This window comes from Gossypium hirsutum, chromosome A02 (assembly GCF_007990345.1).
Source record: "Gossypium hirsutum isolate 1008001.06 chromosome A02, Gossypium_hirsutum_v2.1, whole genome shotgun sequence".
Lineage (NCBI taxonomy): Eukaryota > Viridiplantae > Streptophyta > Magnoliopsida > Malvales > Malvaceae > Gossypium > Gossypium hirsutum.
The window spans coordinates 98668984-98691173 of record NC_053425.1 but is presented as its reverse complement, the minus strand read 5'-3'; the positions used below and the strand labels follow the sequence as shown (position 1 = coordinate 98691173).

Genomic DNA, 22190 nt, shown 5'->3' with positions numbered 1-22190 from the left:
AGTAAAATTCAAATTATACTAATAACAGTCTTGTAAGTAATGGATAATAAAAGTGCAAAAGAAATGCCAAAATAAAAATAAAATAAAAAGAACAGAAATTTAAAAATTAGATGGACTTAATAGTCCTCGTCGACATCTTGAGATGGTGGTGCTAGAGGTGATATGTGAAAATGTTGGCAGATTTGTTGTAGTGTTGCCTGATGTTGTCGAATCGTTGAATGCAATACTGCTCAAAGCGATAAAGGTGGTCAGAAACTTCAGATATTAAAGCAGCCACATGAACTGGTCAGCGAATCGGCGGTGGCTGTGAAGGTGGGTCCTCCTGAAATACAGGGATATCATCAGGAATATCCTCAGCGTCATCCTCATCGGTAGCTCGTGCAAGTCAGTACTAAGGAGGGTCAAACCCAAGACGATGCTCAATCATTCGCATGTGGATCATACTTTGGATGCCCTGTGGGGACATCTGACGAATGAGAGTGAGCGATGAGGACTGTGCCACTGTATTCAGGAGCCCGAAGTAGCATGCTAGATGAGTCACATATGGGCCTAGGCTGATGACTCCCTTCCTGTGTCACTCGGTTTGATGGCGAAAGGCAAGGGCAATGAAGTAGGTGAGGTAAAAAATATACTTCTGCCTCATGCTCCACAGGAAGTATGCATCTTGAGTGTTCACTACACCAGTGCTCTCTCATCTCCCTGTTAAAGTGTGTGCCAAAAGAGCATGGAGATATCGCAGAGCTGGAGCTAGCGCAGATGCCTTGGAACGACCATAGATGCCTGTAGCAGGTATCATGGCATTCCAACATGATGAAGGCGTATAGTGGATATGGCGGTAGAGGTGAGGAAAGTTTTCGTCCTCTATGAACTCGTTCGTTTATAGTCCCAAAGTGACTCCAAATTCTAGGACACTCAGCTGCCGTACTAGACCGACAAGGCAGAATTGGACTGTTCTTGGGTCGTCATGCTCTGCCATAACTGTTTGCATGTGAAATGTTGAGCATAATTCCAAAGTGAGCTCTAGGTACGTCGGCTCGATGATGTCAAAGAATCAGTCCCATGGAGCGATGGCTAAGAGGGCTCAAACCGAATCAGCTAGATGGATCTGCTCTAGTGCGGTCCAATCAATGCAACAGCCCACACCTAGGGGTTAGGCCCGTAGTATCTGGAATAGTTCCTCCTGGGGTCCCGGTGAAAATTGAAGGAATGGGTGTCGTATCTCAGCGGTGGAGCCAGAGGAAGATGTCGCTCATTTTCATTTTTTCGAGGCAGGAACCGCAATTTTCTTGCCTTTTGGGTTTGTCATGATATCTGCAAAGACGAGTTTTAATCATCAAAACAGTCCCCAAATCAAGCAGTCATCTTAATAGTCCAAAATACTAACTTGCTCGTAAGATAATTATGAACGAATATTCAAGCATGTCAAAACTCAATGGTAATACTGCATATGAAACAAAAAGCCAAAGAAATAGAAACTAGCTAATGAATCACTCAATATAAGTTACTACGAATCTTATTTAAAACGCATGGTCCTAAAATCTATATAGTATATTCTTACGTTCGATTTGAAACAATGACAAAGAAGAAACCTCAAAAATATTAAAGCAAGAGTAGTAGTAATAATAATAATACAGTCATATAGAACATGAAATAAAGAATTACTAATGATCTAAGAAAATTAATATTAAAATAGTAAAACGGAGCTAAGGATGGAAGAAGAAAACCAAGAGTAGTGGTCGGCGATAAGGTGCGATGGTGCGTAGCGGCGTGTGCGTGATGGTCGGAGGTGGATGAGGAAGAGAGGAGAAGAATAGAATAGAAAGGGAAAGAAAAGAGAAAGAAAAGTGGAAAAGAAAGGATGGGGGTGAAGAAAATGAGGGAGTAGTGGAGAGAAGAAGGGAGAAGGAGAAGGGGTTTTGTAGGTGAAGGAAAAAAGTTTAAATGGTGAAAATTGGGGGAAAAAGGGAAAGAAAGATGAAGAAAAAGAAATGAGGAAAAAGGGTGGCTGGAGGAAGAAGATGATGAATAGTAAATGGGATAGGGAAAAATTAGGGTTAGGGGTAATTTAAAAAAGGCCACGGTTGTGTAAGCCCCGTTTTGGGTCACATGGTCGTGCCCACGCCCCTGTAGTAGTCTCTCAACCCATGTTTTTCTTAAAATCGTGTTCAGGTTCATACATGGGCTCTTCACTGTGCACGTGTTTTCGGATCATGTGGTTCACATGATTGGATCGCAAGGTCGTATGCACGTTCGTTCGCTTCTCACACGCCCGTGCTGGATTCTCCAGGCCTGTGTTCATGGTTTATTCTTATGAGTTGATGTTTCAAGTCAGTATCACATACGACCAACAACTACGTCCGTGTCTCTAGGCCGTGTGACCCATACGGACATATTGCATGGCCATGTAGTGCTCTCTTCGTTTTTCCCACGCCCGTGTCCCATCCAACACGCCCATGTCCATTAGTCAAGATTGTGCACGACCCTTAAGCACGGCCGTGGATTTCATCCGTGTTCTATCCTGACTTTTTATATTGTTTCAATTTTGGGCAAATCCTCACACGGCCTCATACATGCCCATGTATCAAGCCGTGTGGCTCCCACGGCTGACTCGCACGGCCGTGGTGTTTTATCGTAGGTCGTGTCTCTGCTAAATTTTTGTGAAAATTAAGGTGCAGTTTTACCACGATCTGAGATACGCCCATGTCCCTTAACCGTGGGCTTCAAACGACCGTATCTCAAGGTCGTGGCTCCCTTGTTGCAGTCCGTGTGCCTCTGTTTTGGGAAAAATGTGAGTCATGTTTTAGTACAGCCTTGGCCACGCCCATGGGTCCAGGCCGTGTTCAATACTGTCGATTATCTCATTAAAGTGCTCAAGGTTTACACGGTTCCAAGCATGCCCGTGTCTCCATCCCATGGGAGTAACACGGCTTAGGACACGCCTATGGGTCCAGGCCGAGTTCATCCCTGACAAATGTCAAAATTACCTGCAGTTGAACTATGAACAGTTAAAGAAAAAGTAAACCCTATTTAGTGAGGTTAGTCCTTGGGTTGCCTCCCAAGAAGCACTTATTTAAAGTCTAAGCTCGACTTTACCCTGTGACATATTTAGACAGGTTCATGGAGCCGTAGCTCCTCTCTATTATCCTTAAAATCCTCACCGTTATAAAGTTTAAAATGATGTCCATTTACCTTGAAGGTGCCGTGAGTTGGATGACTTACCTCTACTGTGCCATATGGAAATACAGTTTAGACGATGAATGGACCTAACCATTGTGATTTTAGCTTCTCAGGAAACAATTTGAGCCTTGAGTTGTATAGCAAGACAAGATCTACAGCTTCAAATTGCTTGTGTTGCTTTAAACGAGCATCATGGTGGCGTTTCGTGGCTTCCTTGTATATGCGTGAATTCTCATATGCATTAGTTCGTCAATCATCTAACTCGTTTAACTACATCAACCTATTTTCACCTGAAAGTTTGAGATCAAAGTTTAGAAATTTTATGGCCCAGAATACCTTGTGTTCTAACTCAAACGGTAGATGACAACTTTTTCCATAAACAAGTCTGTAAGGGGATGTTCCTATAGGGGTTTTAAAAGTAGTTCTATAAGCCCATAAAGCATCATCTACTTTCATTGCCCAATCCTTCCTGTTTGATTCTACTGTCTTTTCTAGGATACGTTTAAGTTCTCGGTTTGCTACTTCGACTTGTCCACTAGTTTGAGGATGGTAAGGTGTAGCTATTCTGTGGTGAACTCCGTATTTCTTAAGGGTCTTGTCAAATTGGGCGTTACAAAAATGAGTACCCCTATCACTAATAATTGCTCTAGGTGTTCCAAATCAAGAAAAGAGTTTTTTAAAGAATCGTACTACCACTCTAGCATCATTAGTACGTAAAGCTTGGGCTTCCACCCATTTGGACATATAATTGACGGCTACTAAGATGTATTTATTCCCAAATGAACTAGGGAATGGACCCATAAAGTCGATACCCCAAATGTCAAATATTTCACATGAAAGCATGTATTTATCGCAATTAGCAACATACCTGTTGGCGTCTTTGAAAAGTGTAGGCCAATAAAAACCTGATTCCAGTGTTTTATGTGCGGTCTTATTTCCATTGTAATGTTCCACAGTCGGTACTGAGTGGCAATGCTCTAATATTTTAAATGCTTCTGACCTTGTAACGCATCTCTTAATGACTTGATCTGTACATACATAGAAAAGAAAAGGGTTTTCCCAAAAGTAGTTTTTCACATCAGTAAGGAATCGCTTCTTTTGCTGATGTGTCAACCCTTTTTGGATAACGTTAGCGGCTAAAAAATTCGCAATGTCTGCAAACCAAGGTACTTCAGAATCAGATATAGCAAAGAACTGTTCTTCAGGGAACAAATCATTTATTTCAACTTCATCTAGCTCTTTGGTACTTAAATTTTCAAGCTTGGAAAGATGATCAGCCGTAAGATTTTCAGCTTCTTTCTTATCCTGAATCTCCAAGTCAAATTCCTACAATAACAGAATCTATCGAATGAGTCGAGGTTTTGCATCAGTCTTAGTTAAAAGGTAGCGAAGAGCAGAATGGTCAGTATAAACGACAACTCTAGACAATATTAGATAGAGCCTAAATTTATCGAATGCAAAAACCACAGCTAGCAGCTCTTTCTCTGTGGTGGTGTAGTTTTCTTGTGTTGCTGTCAAAGTTTTGCTAGCATAATAGATAGGCTGAAAATGCTTGCCTCTTCGCTGTCTCAAAACTGCACCTACTGCAAAATCACTCGCATCGCACATTAGTTCGAAGGGTAAATTCCAATCAGGTGCGATTATAATTGGAGCATTAATCAATTTATTCTTTAAAGTATTAAACGCTTCTAAACATTCCTGATCGAAATTAAAAGGCACATATTTTTCTAGTAATTTAGTCAAAGGCTTAGCTATTTTAGAAAAGTCTTTAATAAATCTTCTATAAAACCCAACATGACCTAAAAAGCTTCTAATAGCCTTAACCGAACTAGGGGAGGTAGTTTTTTAATGGTTTCAATTTTAGATTTATCAACCTCAACCCCTTTACTAGAAATTTTATGTCCTAACACAATACTTTCTTGAACCATAAAGTGATATGTTTCCCAGTTAAGTACAAGGTTCGTTTCCTCACATCTTATTAGAACTCGCTCTAAATTTTTAAGGCAAAGATGGAAAGAGTTACCGAATACCGAGAAGTCATCCATAAATACCTCCATGATGTCTTCTACGAGTTCATAAAAAATACCCATCATGCAGCGCTGAAAAGTAGCAAGAGCATTGCATAATCTAAAAGGCATTATATGATAAGAAAATGTATCGTATGGATATGTAAATGTCATTTTTTATTGATCTTCAGGAGCTATTGGGATTTGAAAATAACCAGAGAGTTCGTCTAAAAAGCAGTAGTACATGTACCCTGATAATCTTTCCAACATTTGGTCAATGAATGGCAGGGGGAAGTGATTTTTTCTTGTGGCATCATTCAGCTTCCTATAGTCAATGCAAACTCTCCAACCTGTGACTGTCCTTGTTGGGATTAATTCATTCTTCTCATTGGCTACAACAGTCATGCCTCCTTTCTTAGGAACAACCTGCACTGGACTTACCCAAGAACTATCAGAAATAGGATAAATAATTCCAGCATCTAGGAGTTTAATTACCTCAGCTTTAACAACTTCTTTCATGTTGGGGTTCAGTCGTCTTTGAGCTTGTACACGTGGCTTATATTCATCTTCTATTAAAATTTTGTGGGTGCAAAAAGAAGGGCTGATCCCTTTAATGTCAGAAATTTTCCAAGCTATGGCCCTTTTATGCTCTCTTCATACTTGGAGTAATTCCTCTTTCTCCTTGGAAATGTAGAATTATTTCCAAGTAATGCGTATTCTAAGTGATTTGGCAATTGTTTAAGTTCTAATTTAGGAAGTTCTTCAATAGAGGGTTTTTGCTTAAGTTCATCGTTTTCCTTAATACCCTCATATTCCGCTTGTCTTGGGAAGGGCTTATTAGAATTTAGTTTAGCTTTTATCTTACCTATCTCAGGATCATCATCATCTACCTCCTCTCCTTGAGTAAGACACAGTTCCAACGTGTCCTTATGTACGATTTCCTGAAAAGAATCTTGAGTATCATGATCAATAGAGTCAATAAAATAACATGAGTCATCCTGTTCCTTAGAAAATCTCATGGCATCATAAATTTTAAAAATAATCTCTTCATCACCTACTCTAAGCACAAGTTTACCATCACCCACATTAATAATAGCCCTAGAAGTGGCTAAAAATGGACGACCTAAGATTAAAGTCACTTCAACATCTTCATCCATGTCAAGCACAATGAAATCAACAGGGAATATAAATTTATCTACTTTTACAAGTATGTCCTCTATAATACCCCTAAAATATTTAACAGATCTATCAGCTAGTTGAATACTCATCCTAGTGGATTTAGGTTCCCCAAGACCAAGTTGTTTAAACATTTTATATGGCATCAGATTAATGCTAGCGCCTAAATCAGCTAGTGCCTTATCAACATTCAAACTACAAATTAAGCAGGGAATAGTAAAACTTCCTGGATCTTTCAGTTTGGTTGGTAGTTTATTTTAGAGTATGGCCAAGTACTACTCGTTAAGTTCTACTGTAGATAAGTCTTCAAACTTCATTTTATTTGTTAGAAGCTCCTTTAAAAAAATTTCATATGTAGGCATCTGCGATATAACTTTAACAAAAGGTAAGTTAATATGCAGTTATTTAATAAGTTCTAGAAATTTACTGAATTGTGCATCCATGCGGTCTTTCTTCAACTTTGCTGATATGGGATTGGTGGTTTGTATTCATTTGACATTGGATTGTCATTGTTTTCGGGTTTTCCCTCCTCTCCATCAGTTCTGTCAGCTTCTTGTGGTGGCTTCTTTTCAGATTCAGCTAACACTTTCCCACTCCTTAATGTAACTGCTTTCACATGTTCTTTTGGATTGGGTTCGGTGTTACTAGGTAGACTTCCTGATGGTCTCTTTGAAATCATCTTAGCCAACTGTCCAATTTGATTCTCGAGCCCTTGAATCGATGCTTGCTAATTTTTAAGTGCAGTTTCAGTGTTTTGAAAATGGGTTTCTGCTACTGAAATAAATTTTGTCATCATCTCCTCAAGGTTCGGCTTTTTCTCTTGCTGGTAAGGTTGTTGTTGGAAGCCTAGAGGGGGTAGTGGTCTCTGATTCCCTTGGCCTCCCCATTAGAAATTTAGGTGGTTCCTCCATCCTGCATTGTAAGTATTACTATAAGGATTATTTTGAGGTCGAGGATTATAACCCATATAATTCATTTGTTCGTTCTCCATGTTGTGGCCATAGGGTGGGTATTCTGAATTACTTGTTCCACCTCCACTTGCATCGCACTGCATTACTGGATGAACCTGTGAAGAACCAAGTAAACCATCAATCTTTCTATTCAAAAGTTCTACCTGATTAGAGAGCATAGTAACCGAATCGACGTTAAACACGCCGGCCGCTCTCGTCGGCTTTGTCCTCATGACTTGCCATTGATAATTATTCAATGACATCTATTCTATAAATTCATAGGCCTCTTCAGGTGTCTTATTATTAATAGTTCCACCAGCAGCTGCGTCAATCATCTGTCTAGTCGAAGGATTCCGGTCGTTGTGAAAAGTTTGAACCTGTAGCCAAAGTGGTAACCCATGGTGAGGGCACCTTCTCAATAGATCCTTGTATCTCTCCTATGCATTATAGAGTGTTTCTAAATCTATCTGCACAAAAGAAGAAATATCATTCCTTAGTTTAGCTATTTTAGCCGGCGGGAAATATTTAAGCAAAAACTTTTCGATCATTTATTCCCAAGTGGTGATTGATCCTCGTGGTAATGAGTTTAAACACTGTTTAGCCTTAGTCCTCAATGAAAAGGGAAAAAACCGAAGGCGAATGGAATCGTCAGAAATGCCATTGATCTTAAAGGTGTCGCAGAATTCCAGAAATTTTGGTAAATGAGTGTTTGGATCCTCGTCCTGCAAACCATAAAACTAAACAAATTGTTGTATCATTTGAATCGTGTTAGGTTTCAGTTCAAAATTATTTGCAGCAATAGTAGGTCTATCTATACTCGATTCATCTCCTGTTAAACTAGGTTTAGCATAATTAAACATAGTACGAGGAGCAGGATTCTGATTTACTGGGTCTGCAATAGCTACAGGAGGTAACTGATTATTTGATTATCAGTCATCTTCTCGGTTGTGGTTTGAATATCGCCTATTATCCTTCCTCTATGTATCGTAGGCTTCGCCTTATTTCTCTTCGGTTTCTACAAGCTGTGCTTACGATCTCACTATCAAAAAGTAGAGGTCCCGACGGGTTTCTTCTAGTCATAAACTATTAAAACCTACCAGAAGTAAATAAAAGAAATATTTAGTAATTTAAAAAAATTAAATTGAAATAAAATATATGGCTAAAGTAATAAAAATCAAGCGTTCCTAATATTTTAGTCCCCGCCAACAGTGCCAAAAACTTGATGGTAGTGTAACTAACTAAAGATTCAACTTAAGGCAAGCGCACCTATCGAATAGTAGTATAGTTATGGTAAGACTGAAAATATCGTATCATGAGGACAAAAAGTACTAACAATTACTATTTTTTATTATCTAGCCCAAAAATTAAAGTGTGTTTTTAAACTAAACTAATTTTCTAATTTAACTAAGATTATGACAGAGATGAAAGTTGAAAAATACTTTAGAAAAAAAAACAATAGAGAAGACAATACCCAAGAAAGAATCCACCTAGACTTCACTTATTACCTTTGACTTAGATGATTTATCCACTTGACTTATTCTGTAGAAATCCCTGATTTATGTTATTATCCCTTTCGAGACTAAGAACAATTAACTCTAGGTTGATTAATTGAAATCTCTTTCTAATTAAAACCCTTATTGTCGAATTAACTCGATCTATGGCTTCCCTTATTAGATTTGACTCTAATTTGACAGATTTATGTTGTCCTATCTCTATGAGCGCATTCAACTCTACTTAATTATGGATGATCTACTCTTAAACAGGGACTTTTGCTCCACTGATTAAGCACATCAAAACCTGAATTTATACCCTGGAATATTAAAACAAGAATTGAGAACTCACAATTAAGAATAAGAATAAGAATAAGTCTTTATCATATAATTCAAATAGTAATAAGATTCGTCATAAGGTTCATCTCCCTTAGGTATTTAGGGAGTTTAGTTCATAATAATAATGGAAAACATCTCAAAGTTTGGAAAACAATAAAACATAAAGAAAACCCAAAGAACTTCTAGGAAATTGGATGAAAATCTTCAGTCTTGATGTAGATCCTGGCTCCGAGGTGATTTCGTTGGCTATTCACGAGTATTTTCTGCCTCTAACTCTGTGTGTCCCCTCTAATCCTCTTCTAAAATGTTTATATAGGCTTTAAAATCTCAAAAGTGCCCTTTTCTGAATAGAACTAGGCTTGGGTTCAGCAGGGACACGGCCGTGTGCCACGTCCGTGTGAATGTGTTCAGGCCGTATACAATATTGAGTTGGTTCTTAGTCGACACGGCCACGACACAAAGGCATGTAATCTACCCGTGTGTCACACACGGGCGTGTGGATTACCCGTGTGAAAGTGCCTAGGCCGTGTGCAACACTGATTTAGGCCCAATTTGTTCGTTTTTAGCCCGTTTCTTGCTCTTTTTGCTATCCTAAGCTCTCCTGAGTATAAAACATGAAATTAAAGGATTAGGAGGATTGAATTCAATAAAACCAAGGAAAAATCATCCATAAATATGTCAAGCATGGGGTAAAAAGATGTATATCTTACGGTTTATCATCTCATGTTTGAGTCCCTGTGAAAGCAATAAGAAAATGTTTTTATTTTGTTTCCTTGTGAAGTCATTTTTGTTTTTAAAATTAATTAAAAACTTTCCAACTTCTTTTTCTTTTCTTTTTACGATTACTCTATTCCTTATGACTACTGTTTCTTCTTCTTTTTTATTTTTCATCTTTTTCCTTCATCAATTTTCCTATTGAATCTTTGTGGCATCTGTTACTCTAACTTCTCTGCGCCGCTAGTCTGTCAAACAATCGTGTAAGTATTTTATGTCAAGTTCATGCATGAGTTTTTGTTGGACAAAATTGTATTTCGTTTTGTGTAACGTAAAATTTAACTTGCGTAAATCTTTGTTAGGCAAAAGTCTTGAGTTTAACATTCTTCCAACGGCTTAAGGCCTGCGTAATTGTAGTTCGGTTATCAGTAAGTGTGTGGTCTGATTTAGGGTTTTGTGTCGTAGTTTTCTAACGTAGTTTTAGGTTTTGAATGCTAGTTAGTAATTTGGTTCGATTAATTCGTCTGAATAATCAATTGAATGTCATTTTTTAGATATCGGGATCATCTCTATTGTTTCGACGTTAAAACCATATCAGGTGTGTAACAAAAACTAGAAATCTTGCGAATGATAGAGGCCGAGACACACAGGCCGGAGACATAGGCATGTGTCCAGGCCAAGTGAGGTACGTTTTGGGTCTTAAATCACACGAGCATGTGCTTGGTCCTGTACCAGACCGTGTAATTCTTTGACTTGGGTCACACGGTCGTATGTCAAATCATGTGAGGTATTTAAATGAGCCACACAGTCCAGCCTTGTAAGCCGTGTGAATCTACACTAGTGTGTGAGCCTAAAACTGAATTTTTTTCCTAAGACCGTAAACATTGTTCCAATCAAACATGGGCCTTCTGAAGGGTCTGTATGGTCTGAATCATGCTACAAAGTTTGATATATGGTGATTTTTTAGTGTATAATTCGTTATTTGTATATATGTCTGATACGATATAAGTTAAGTAAGTATGATCTATTAGTATATGGTGTTCTCTTATTTGGGATATGGATAAGGTATGTGATTTATCCTGATATGATCTGTGTTCTGTTAATTTTAATAGTACATCTCTGTGTACTTTGTTGATTGAGAACATGTGACATTCAAATATGTTGATTGGTTTTATACTAATTCAGGTATAAATAACCATGAGTGTGATTTCATGGCAGATCTAATATGATTCATTGAGATCTGAAAATCTGTCCTGTATAGCATAGATTATCATGCCTGTTGTTCTGTTATTGTATGGCAGCATGTCCTACATGTTCAGCACTCTAATTCTAAATATGCATGCCATGATATATTGTATAGGGTTTGGAATGATGTGAAAGGAGGAAGTTTCTGGTAGTATAATAATCTGCATTATTTGGTGGTTTATCCATAATTATGTTTGGCAATTTGTCTGCAATTATGGTGGCTTGACCACATATATCTGATTTGGTAGTTTTAACTACAAATCTGGTGGCAATGTCTACAATTATCTGTTGGTGTAATTTGGTTGGAAGAGTTTTGGAGAACTCTATTTTGGTCTGTAGCAAAGGTGGGTAGGATATTTCTGAAAAATCTGCATTCTGATTTTCTAAAAACACAACATTGACATAATCAAACATTCTCCATCTATTTACACATTGTTATGAAAACTTCTGTGATACTCTGATTTGTTCCGCTCTGGTTATATGATCGTTATGAAATTCATGCGTTACACTAATTTGTATATTGTGTTCTATTGATCTTTGTTTGAGCCTAGTTATACATTGAGCTTCATAGCTCACCTCCTTATTTTATCTTTGTCTGTTCAGGTAAACCTCTGACATATAACCGGACAACGTATGGGAGCTCGAATTATTTTGCACTTAATGTAAATATTATGAATTTCATAATTATTAGTTTTGATCTTTTGAGTTTGTAATATGTTCTAAACTCGTTTTGGGTTTTTGCTTAACTCGTTAGTAATTGACATTTCAAACGTGACACTGCAAAATCACTTAAGTCAACAAAACGGATTTTGGTTTTTAAAACTCAATCTCCAAAAAAGGTTTTCTGGTGCAAGTTAAGTAAATCCTCAAGCATTTTTTGAAAGCGGATAAATAGATTTCTAATTACTATTTGCGAAATTCATATTTACTAAACACTTACTGAAATCAATTTTCCAAACGAGTCAAGGTAATTTCTCCAAATTCAATCATAACTTCTAGGCCAGGTTTGGGATGTTACATTTAGTTCTAAGTGTTTTGTCTAGATTTCTCCATTGTGCAAGTGAAATTCATATGATTTCTTCAAAGAGGGTATTAAGATATTTAAATGAGACACTTGCATATGGAATCAATTTTAGCAAATTTGAGAAGTTAAAGTTGCAGGGCTATTTTAATAGTTATTGGGCTAGATCGCAAGATGATGTGAGAAACACCTGAGGCTGTTGCTTCACATTTGGGTCAGGTTACTTCTCTTGTTTTTCAAGAAAGCAAGAGATGGTGGCCCAATCAACTGCAGAAGCTGAATTTATTGCAGCTACAACTGCTGTGAATCAAGCCTTATGGCTAAAGAAGCTAATGGATAATCTACATTTGAGGAAAGATGGAAGTATAGAGGTGTTTGTGGATAATCAAGCTACTCTAGCTATTTCACTTAATCTTGTATTTCATGGAATAACAAAGCATTTTAAATTTGGTAATATGTGTTGAGGGAAGTGCAGAAGACATGTGAAGTGAAGTTGGTTAATTGCAGATCAAAGGACTAGATGATAGATATTTTTAATAAGTCTTGCCAATTTAGTCAATTTAAGTTTTTTAGTGACCGTCGCCAGACGTATGAGTGTCTGAACTGGAAATACTGTAGGAAAAAGAAAATTAATTAAGCAGTGGTGTCCGCAAGTATACGGATCAGACTATAATATAGTTTATTTGCAACGAAACACTTGGAAAGAATTCCGAGGATCGTGCCCAAAGGATTGCAAATTGGAGAATTTTATTATTAAATTAATTACCGAAAATAATTACTAATCTATTGAGTCATGAATTAGTAGTGTTGATGTAGAACTAAAATATTAATTAAACTAATTAAATTAATTAACCTAAAATAACTTAGTAGAATTTAATTAACCTAATAGATCCTAAGAATTTCTTATTCCTAGTGTCAACGATGCGAGTTCCCGACTTATGATCGATTAAATTCCTAATTATCAATTAAGTCGCTAATTACCCTCAACAGAGTTATTTACCACATTTACTTAAGAATACCTTCTTAATCTCATCTTCACTAAGGATTACCACTTACGTTACCCTTTCGGTTTCTTTCTTGGCATACGGATACCCTTTTGGTCTCACCACTTGGCACAAGTTATACTCGATAGGATACCCTCTCGGTCTCACCTATCTAGATATTCTACTAGGGTTGTCACTCCTTAATATACTAAGTACTCTTGAACAAACACCAAGTTTTAGATAAATAATGACTTAATTAATAAATTAGCTCCATAACCAAATCATGCAAGATATAAAATATGCAAAAGAATTTATCTCGATATTTATATAAAAGTTAGTTGATTAAGTTAACAAAAAGATAAATAACGAAATAGAAGAATAAAGGAAAAGAGAATGCTCATTGATAAATAATTGAAGCGCAGTTTCGGAACAATCTTTGCTCTTAATCGTCTTCACATCGGAATAGAAAGATTCCTACTAAGCAAACATAAAAAAAACTAAAATAAAAACTAAAGAATAATGAAAGAAAACAAAAAATAAAAATATGAAATATTGTTTCGACGGCTACCTAAGGCAAATCCCTAGGTCGACTCCCCTCTAATGTGATTATAATGGGGTTTATATAGGCTCTAATTGAGGGTTTAATGTGCCTAAAATGTCCTTAAATTAATTAGGATTTTAATGGGAAAAATATGCCCCCAACGGTTGCCAAAACGCAGTTGAACGTATCTAGATTTTCATCGTGATGTCAAGGAACCCCATGTTGCAACGTCGGTCTTATTTTAGCCCTGGATGCTTCGATGTTTGGTGTCGTGACATTGGTGTCATCCTTTGTGTTCTTTGACTTGAATTGACATCATACACACTCAAATAACCTATTAGTTGTTCCCGAGGCTCAAGTTGACTTAACAGATCGTCAAAATACTAAAAAATACATAAATACGCTTATTTTGCAACAAAATGAATCTAAGGGTTCCCTAAATATTAATTATGATATACATAAATTTTAAATTTTAAATATGTAGCAAATTTAAAATTTGTTACCAACATCTACCTCTTAATAAGTCTATTAAAGGATTAATCATTTCGTTAGAATGAATATTACTAAATTCATTGGAGTGAATACAATGAGAGAAAAGAAAGTAAAAAAAAACTTGTAAATCGTCAACAACTTCAAATTTAGAGAGCTTTTGCCTTTCAATGTTGCGGAAAAGTTGTCCATGTAAATTGGAACTTATATCCACAAAGAAAAAGTAAATTAATTATATTTTCTTTTCCGAGAAACCCTGAAATTAGAAATGGACAATCCTGCGAGATTTCAGGTTGGTAGCCTCATGCTGCTCTTTTTACTTACGCAGGACATGATGTAATGTTAATTGTATAATATATTATAATATATCAAAAAAACATGAACCGACATGCAAACTCTTCAGTCAGAGGAGATCCGGTTTTCTGGGTCCACTATATCCACAATAAAAACTAAAACAATCATCTGTGTATTATGTAATATGTAGGTTGTCCTGCTTGCATGTATATAATTAATACAAGCAGCAATGCATGGATGGCAATGACTTGTTTATTAATACTTGTAGCATAAGTTCTGTATCGACTATGAAACACTTGTATCGTTTTCCTCAATTTCCTCTCATCTCCTACAATTTATTATGTATTATTTTTACACCGCCATTGTGTAATTTTGCTTTTGATCACTGATTCACGAGTAGAGTATTGACTGATAGTGTTTGCTTAGAGAGAAAAAAAAGGAAAAAGGAGAAAAAGCTGTGCTTTGATTTTTTATTTGGAGGAATTTGATTAGATATGGTTGAGATTCTTGGTGAGATTGAGCCTCCTAGCCCTGTTTATGAGGCGGAGCTACCGGAGGAGGATGAAGAACAAGAGGAGGAGATCAGCTACGAAGAGCTGAAGAAGCGGATGTGGAAGGATCGGTTGCGGATGCAGAGGTTGAAGGAGGCACGAGAGAGTTCAAGGTCCGATCATCAGTCGGGGGTGAGGCAAGAAGCGTCTCGCCGCAAGAAGATGTCTCGTGCTCAAGATTCCATCCTCAAGTACATGGTGAAAATCATGGAAGTCTGCAAAGCGCAAGGGTTCGTCTACGGGATAGTTCCAGAGAAAGGCAAGCCTGTTACCGGCTCATCAGATAGCTTACGCAAGTGGTGGAAGGAGAAGGTTCAGTTCGACAAGAGTGCTCCGCTTGCAGTCGATGAATTCTTGCCGATAATTGCGGAACAAGGCGAATTGGACCCTGTTTCTTGTATGCATCTCCTTCATGACTTGCAGGATACTACTTTGGGATCACTTCTTTCTGCTTTGATGCAACACTGCGCGCCTCCTCAACGTAGGTTTCCGTTGGAAAGAGGTTTAGCCCCACCTTGGTGGCCAACCGGAAACGAGCTTTGGTGGGGCGAACAAGGGATATCTCAAGAACAAGGCCCTCCTCCTTATAGGAAGCCTCATGATCTTAAAAAGGCTTGGAAAGTTAGTGTATTGGCTGCTGTGATCAAGCACATGTCCCCAAATATAGATAGGATAAGAAGGCTGGTGACTCAATCTAAATGTTTGCAAGACAAGATGACAGCCAGAGACACCGTCACTTGGTCTAATGTGGTTAACCAAGAAGAAGCTCTTTTAAAGCTTACTGAGAAATGTCTCAAAATCTCACCTACAAAAGATGATGAGGAAGAACAGGATTCTGAGTATAGCCTTGCAGCTGACGAAGGCAAGCATGGTGAGAAGATTACCGTATCTGGAGAGAAAAGGAAGTGTCTTTTCAAGCGACAGGTTACCCCGAATAGGATATATGCTTGCCAGAATTCCATGTGCCCGCGGAGTGCACTGGAACTAGGTTTTACAGGCAAGAACACAAGGAGTGACCATGAATCCAGTTGTTCCTATCGGTCTAAAGAAAGCGATGTTAGCCAAGAAAGCAGTGAGGAATCGGAATTTTCCAATAGAAATCTTGCTCCATATGATCATCACTCTTTTGGTCCTCAGGCCAAATTGAACACAGATAGCTTGGGCGATGCCCAGAAAGTACTTGCTGTCACGGATTGGCTCGATATGGAGCTAGCAAAGGCTAATGACCAACATAGAAATATGCAATCAGATGAAGTAGGGGATATATCTGGCACGGTTTCGCAAGATTATATAAACTATTTGGGTGGTGCAATTGAAGATCTACCAGTGCCAGCAGAATTTCTACTTCAATTAGGAGATATGGACTTAGACCCATCTCTTCCATTATTGCTAGAGAACATCCAAGAGCAAGGATTAACTTCAATTTGGGATATGGGATTTGATGGAATATCGGAATCATAAGTCGAGCAAAGACTGAAAGATTGAGTAAGCTGGACAACTACAAGCTCAAGTTTGTTCCACACTTTGAAATTTTAAATGCTGCAGGGGATTCACTTCCAACAGCAAATATGCTCAATGAAGTCTTTTTATTTACTAGAAACAGTCTCTTTATGTAAAAAAGCTTTTCAGGTTTTATTCATAATCATGTTTTTTTCGCCAATATTACTTCTCCCCTGTGTTGTATTAGGAAGCTTACCATACATCAATAGATATATATGTATAATGTATGTATTTTAGAGGAAAACAAATACAAGTGAAGAACTAAATGATCTAAATCAAAATAAGCAAATTAAACATTTCAGTTGGTAATCATAGAAACTATGCCTTCGAGATATGCATTTGTCGTACTCGAATCTTCTTACATCGCAGGAATAACCTTTCCTGAATTTCTCATCGTATTTCTTTTTTACTCCTACCTCAAACAGAAAAGAGAGCAGAAACAAGTCTGTGATAAAAAAATCTTTATTCTCCACGATTATAGGATAATTGCTCAATGCCGGAACCGCGCCATAGTATCTGTTTCTCTTTGAAACGGTTGAATACTCTTCCGGCTTCTCTCTCCATATCTAACTGCATTCAATGGAAAAGAACATGTCAATCAAGTTAAAACATGAAAGGAACTTTTAACAGTACACTGTAATAATCCAGACATCATTTTCATGTGAGTTGTGATTAACTTAGCGGGATTTTTAGGGAAGCTAACATTTTGTAAATGACTGGCCGACTTTTTGTAGTTTTCTTAAAGCAAAAGCAACTTAATTATATTGCTCTCTACTGTATGCATTATTACTTTATCCAGCAAGTTTGCATGTCATCTAGATCCATAAGTACAATTTGATCCAAGTCAAACAAAGAAGAGAACTTTGAAAAGGAATTAGCTGCATAGGGAAAAGATTTGAGAGAAGGATATATTTACCTATTTATCCCATAACAGAGGAGGCAAAAGAAAACAACATATTGATCATCGTGTAAAACATAACTAGTTGCAGCAAATATCAGTCATTTAGGTTTTAATGACTTGCTTCTCTATGCATGTGTCTGTTGCATCAAACATCACTCCTTTTGGTTTGATTAAATGTTTCATGTTACTGCTGAGAATGAAAATGCATTTCAGGAACATATTGCCTCAGAATCCAGTTGTATTCTAAATTGAAGAATAAAACTGCAATTTAGCTCAAATGAAGGTGAAAGGTAAAATCATATAATGTAATACCTGCTCCGCCCGCCTATATGTCTAACACGATCCAATCCTAGATGACGCAGAATCTGCAAACAGTGCCAATTAAATTGTACTACGATGGGGGTAAAGTATACCACCAAGAAAACCATAATTCGACAATCAAATGTTCAACTTAGCTTTCAGAATAACAAAATATAATAAAAAATGCAACTCGAGAAACTTCTAATTCTCAGAATACAACGAGTTTAACAAGAGCATTAATCTTTAGCGGAAGAAACAGAAAAGGCTGAAAACAAAGGCACAATCAGGCTGATGCAGTACGGAAGTGAAAATAATGAAGGGAATGCAACAATAAGCAGGCCCAACCTAACATACTAAATCCTATCAAATAAAAAAGAGAAAACCATGCAAACAGGAAATCTACTCTCACTCTACTCAATCTAGAGCCATTTCTTTTACTGCATAGTGAACCCTATTTTACTGTTGTCAATATAGAATGTACTGGAACTGATTTGTAGTTATTGAGTACTTTCATGACATCATACTGCATTCATGCCCCTCTTACTCTGCATAACATGATTAATGGTTTTCAACTATGACGTTTGATCATATTGAACTCCAACATAGCACCTAAGATTGGTATATTAAGCTAATCACGCAATCAAAGAATAATTTATTAATTATAATGGATTTATAAATAAGACAGCTTGGCAAACGGGATGGAGACAAATAAGAAAAAGAAACACAGAAACCAATGTAGCCAGCACCAACATGATAGTATGAATGTGAACAGTGGTAACTACGAACCTCTGAACTTCGAAAGGTAGTGTTAAGGATATGAGCATTAGTTGAAGTTGTTATCCAAGTTGTTAGCGTTTAGCTAAGACTGTTAGCAAGTTTGTTATAGAGCAGTTACTTCTAAGCTCTATATAAATATTATGCTCTAAGTGTAAAGAGGTAAGTTTTGAAGTCCAAATACATAATTGTTTCCTTCTAAATAGTTTAGCCTTCTATTTCTCAAAGTCAATCTCAATATTATCTGAACCTTATCCTGGTATCAGTCGCCAGTTGATCCTCGGTCCTATGGCTATCCCGAACTCCGCTGATTTCGCCTCTGTTGGCGGTGGTTGCGCCGCCTTTAGTGGTGATAGAGTTGTGAATTCTTTTCCTCGGCATAAAGTTGTGAAGCTTGATGAAGGCACCTTCATCCAACGGCAACAACAGGTGCGTTTAATACTCGATGGTTATAGTTTGATAGGATTTATAAATGGAACTTTACCTCCGCCGTCGCGGTTCGTTCAATCACCGGACGTTTCTCTCATTCCTAATCTGTCCGCACAGGTGTTTGCGCAACAAGATCAATTACTTACCTCATGGCTACTATCCACGATTAGTACTTCATGCTTGTCTTCCTTCACGGATGCTCGAACAGCCTGCGACGTGTGGACTACAGCGGCGAGTCTCTTCGCGGTCGACATTGGTGCTAAACAGTCCTGGATTCGTCACGAACTACACTCATTAAAGAAAGGTACACTCTCTATTAAGAACTATGTTGCTCGAATTAATAACTTGTGTGCCCTTTTAGAAGCCTCCGGCACTAGAATTCCAGAGGCGGAGAAGGCGTAGGTAATGCTCGCAGGTTTACTGTCTGAATTTGATGCCATTGTCTCCTCGGCGTCCCTTTCATTGGAACTGGTGCCGTTTCAACACCTTGTCGATGCTTTTCTCGAGTGTGAAAACTATCAGTTACGAGCGGTTCAGGAAGTGGCCTTGCATGCCAACCTCGTGGAAGAAACTCCGTCGCAGGCACCGGAGGGTTCCGTCCGTGGTGGTCACCCTCCGTCCAGTGGCCATGGGAAAGGTTTCTGGCTGTACATTCAATGTCATATTTGTAACCGATTCGGGCATCTTGCTCAAAGGTGTTTTTATCAATTTAATCGCGACTTTGATGGGTCGACGGCGATGGCCCGAGCGCTGAGTATTGGTGATCAGCCTGCTCCTACGGTTTCTCGTCAGTCGCCGGTGTTGGGATTTTCTAATAAATTGAATATGCCACATGAAAATTTTGTTGATGAAGGTGGGTGGTCTTCTGCTCAACGAATGAGGTTCACACGCCCATTCGGTCAAAATCGACTTGCCCCTGGTCAAAATTGGGTTCCTACTGGATAAAATGATGAATTTTATTGTGGGCAGAATTATCCTAATGCTCATGGGCATGGTGGTTTTTATGCTGGGTCGAATCATACCTACATGGATGGGTATGCGCCTAGACTTACTTCAATTGGGCCAAGTAGGCCTAATTTGGGTGATACTCCTAATAGACTCTCTAGGCCACCTGGTAATTCAAGTGTATTTAGGCCTGGGAATTTCAGTGGTGCTAGGCCAACAAACAATTGTGTTCAACTTGGTTATCCATTCGGTCGTGATTATAATGTTAGGCCATCGAACAATGACGTGTGCGATGTGTCTGCCCCATCTGTTCCTTAGAGAACCACACCACGAGCCCGTGTCTACACCAGTTCTGACCCGTGTATTAGACTTTCTCGGGTGGGCGATTTGCATACTTCTGATTATTCTGATTCTTCCAGTTTGTATATTAATATCACTCAATTCGGGTCGAATGGTGGTGGCACTGAATTGTATATACCCATGTCTGTTGGTACTGTATCGTGGTATCCAGACTCGAGTGCTAGCAATCATGTCTGTTGTGATGCGTCTGTACTGCATGACTCCACTCCGTATTTAGGTACGTCTTTTTTTTATATCACTCAATTCGGGTCGAATGGTGGTGGCACTGATTCGTATATACCCATGTTTGTTGGTACTACATCGTGGTATCCAGACTCGGGTGCTAACAATCATGTCTATTGTGATGCGTCGGTACTGCATGACTCCACTCCATATTTAGGTACGTCTTTTCTTTTGATGGGTGATGAAACTCCTGCTCAAATCTCGTCTATTGGTAATGATGTTTTACCTACACGTTCTAAATTAATTCGGTTGTCTGATGTTTTGTGTGTACCAAGAATACGAAAGAATCTGTTGTCTGTATCCCAGTTTGCTAATGATAATGCTATGTTTTTCTTAATTTCACCCGACATATTATGTTATTAAGGACATCAAGACTAGGGAAGCACTGTTGAAGGGCCACATTCGTGATGAGCTATATCCTTTTTCTCTACCTGTTCTGCCTACTTGGTCTATTGAACCTCTAGTTGCTGCTTCCATTGTACTCCAGCAGAAGTCTGAAGACTGTAATATTTTTCTGTGGCATAAATGCCTTGGTCATCCATCTGCTAATGTTGTTAAAAGTGTTTTAAACAAATGTAGTATTGTCTCAAATAAAAATTGTCTTGATGGTATATGTACTGCATGTTAAAAAGGGAAGTCCTGTAAATTACCATTTCCACTCTCCACTACTGAAGATAGTAATCCATTTGACTTGGTTGTCTCTGATCTCTGGGGTCCTGCGTCTATTGCATGTGGGAATAATTGGTATTATATATCGTTTATTGATGTTTGTACTCACATTACGTAGATTTATCTCATTCGTCAAAAGTCTCAAGCTGTGCAATGCTTTGTTCAGTTTTAACGACTTATTCAAACTCAAATTGGAAAGGATATTAAGTAGTTTCAGAGTGATTGGGGTGGGGAGTATCGGGCCTTTGCATCTGTCCTAGCTTTCCACGGGATCGTTCATCGATTGACTTGTTCGCATACTTCCGAACAAAATAAAGTGGCTAAGCACAAACATCGCCACGTTGTTGACATAGGCATCACTATTTTGGCTCAAGTAAATCTATCTATGGAACACTAGGGCTATGCATTTTGCTGTGCAGTTCACCTCATCAATCGTACTCCTACTCCAGTTTTGAAGGGACAAACTCTGTTTAAAGCTCTTTATGGGCAAGAACCCACCTATGATCATCTGAGGGTATTTGGGTGTTGTTGCTTCCCTTATTTATGTCTGTTTATGGCATATAAGTTGGGTCTTCATTCTCAATCGTCTATTTTTTTGGGTTATAGTGCTCAACATAATAGGTACCAGTGTCTTCTACCTTTTGGCAAGGTTGTGGTCTCATGGCATGTTGTGTTTGATGAGAATAGATTTCTATCCTCTGAGTCTACCCCTAAGGGACGTTTGTTGTAACATAGTCAGCCTGTCTCAACGTTCGTTCCACTACTTCAGACTGGTACTGCTCGACCTGTGGAACCCTTGCCTGCTTAATCTTCTCCGTCGGTTTCCCAACAGGGTGATTGTCTGTCAGTTTCGGCTTCTGGCACAGCTCAGCCTGGGGTTGGGTCTAATCGTGAGCCATGTCATTTTTCTTTGCCCAGTGATAATGTTGGTTCCAAGTCTAATGAAGGTGTTGAGTGTGTGTCTGATGGTCAGACGCCTTCTCTACTTATGGCCAATACTCATCCCATGATGACTCGGGTAAAAGCTGGTGTTTTTAAACCTAAAGTCATGAATGTTGAAGCTGTGGAACCTTCTACAATTAAGGAAGCATTTGCTACTTCAGAATGACATGCA

The 22190-nt window shown here is 38.3% G+C and overlaps 1 protein-coding gene and 1 non-coding gene across 4 annotated transcripts; both read left to right on the top strand.

Annotated features, from left to right (window-relative positions):
• The first annotated feature begins 7702 nt into the window (after positions 1-7702).
• On the top strand, positions 7703-7809 carry LOC121216715 (small nucleolar RNA R71). Its single transcript, XR_005912892.1, has one exon. It is a non-coding gene; the product is annotated as a small nucleolar RNA R71 (small nucleolar RNA).
• A 6869-nt stretch (positions 7810-14678) lies between these two features.
• Positions 14679-21112, top strand: LOC107951693 (putative ETHYLENE INSENSITIVE 3-like 4 protein). Of its 3 annotated transcripts, XM_041082084.1 has the most exons (4): positions 14679-18880; positions 18998-20402; positions 20499-20564; positions 20772-21112. In XM_041082084.1, exon 1 carries the CDS (start codon positions 14920-14922, stop codon positions 16435-16437), a length of 1518 nt encoding a protein of 505 aa, XP_040938018.1. In that variant the 5' UTR covers positions 14679-14919; the 3' UTR covers positions 16438-18880; positions 18998-20402; positions 20499-20564; positions 20772-21112. The 3 variants fall into 3 exon arrangements, with proteins under 3 accessions (XP_040938018.1, XP_040938016.1, XP_040938012.1); XM_041082082.1 differs by having other exon boundaries at positions 20499-21112; XM_041082078.1 differs by having other exon boundaries at positions 18998-21112.
• Positions 21113-22190: the final 1078 nt, after the last annotated feature.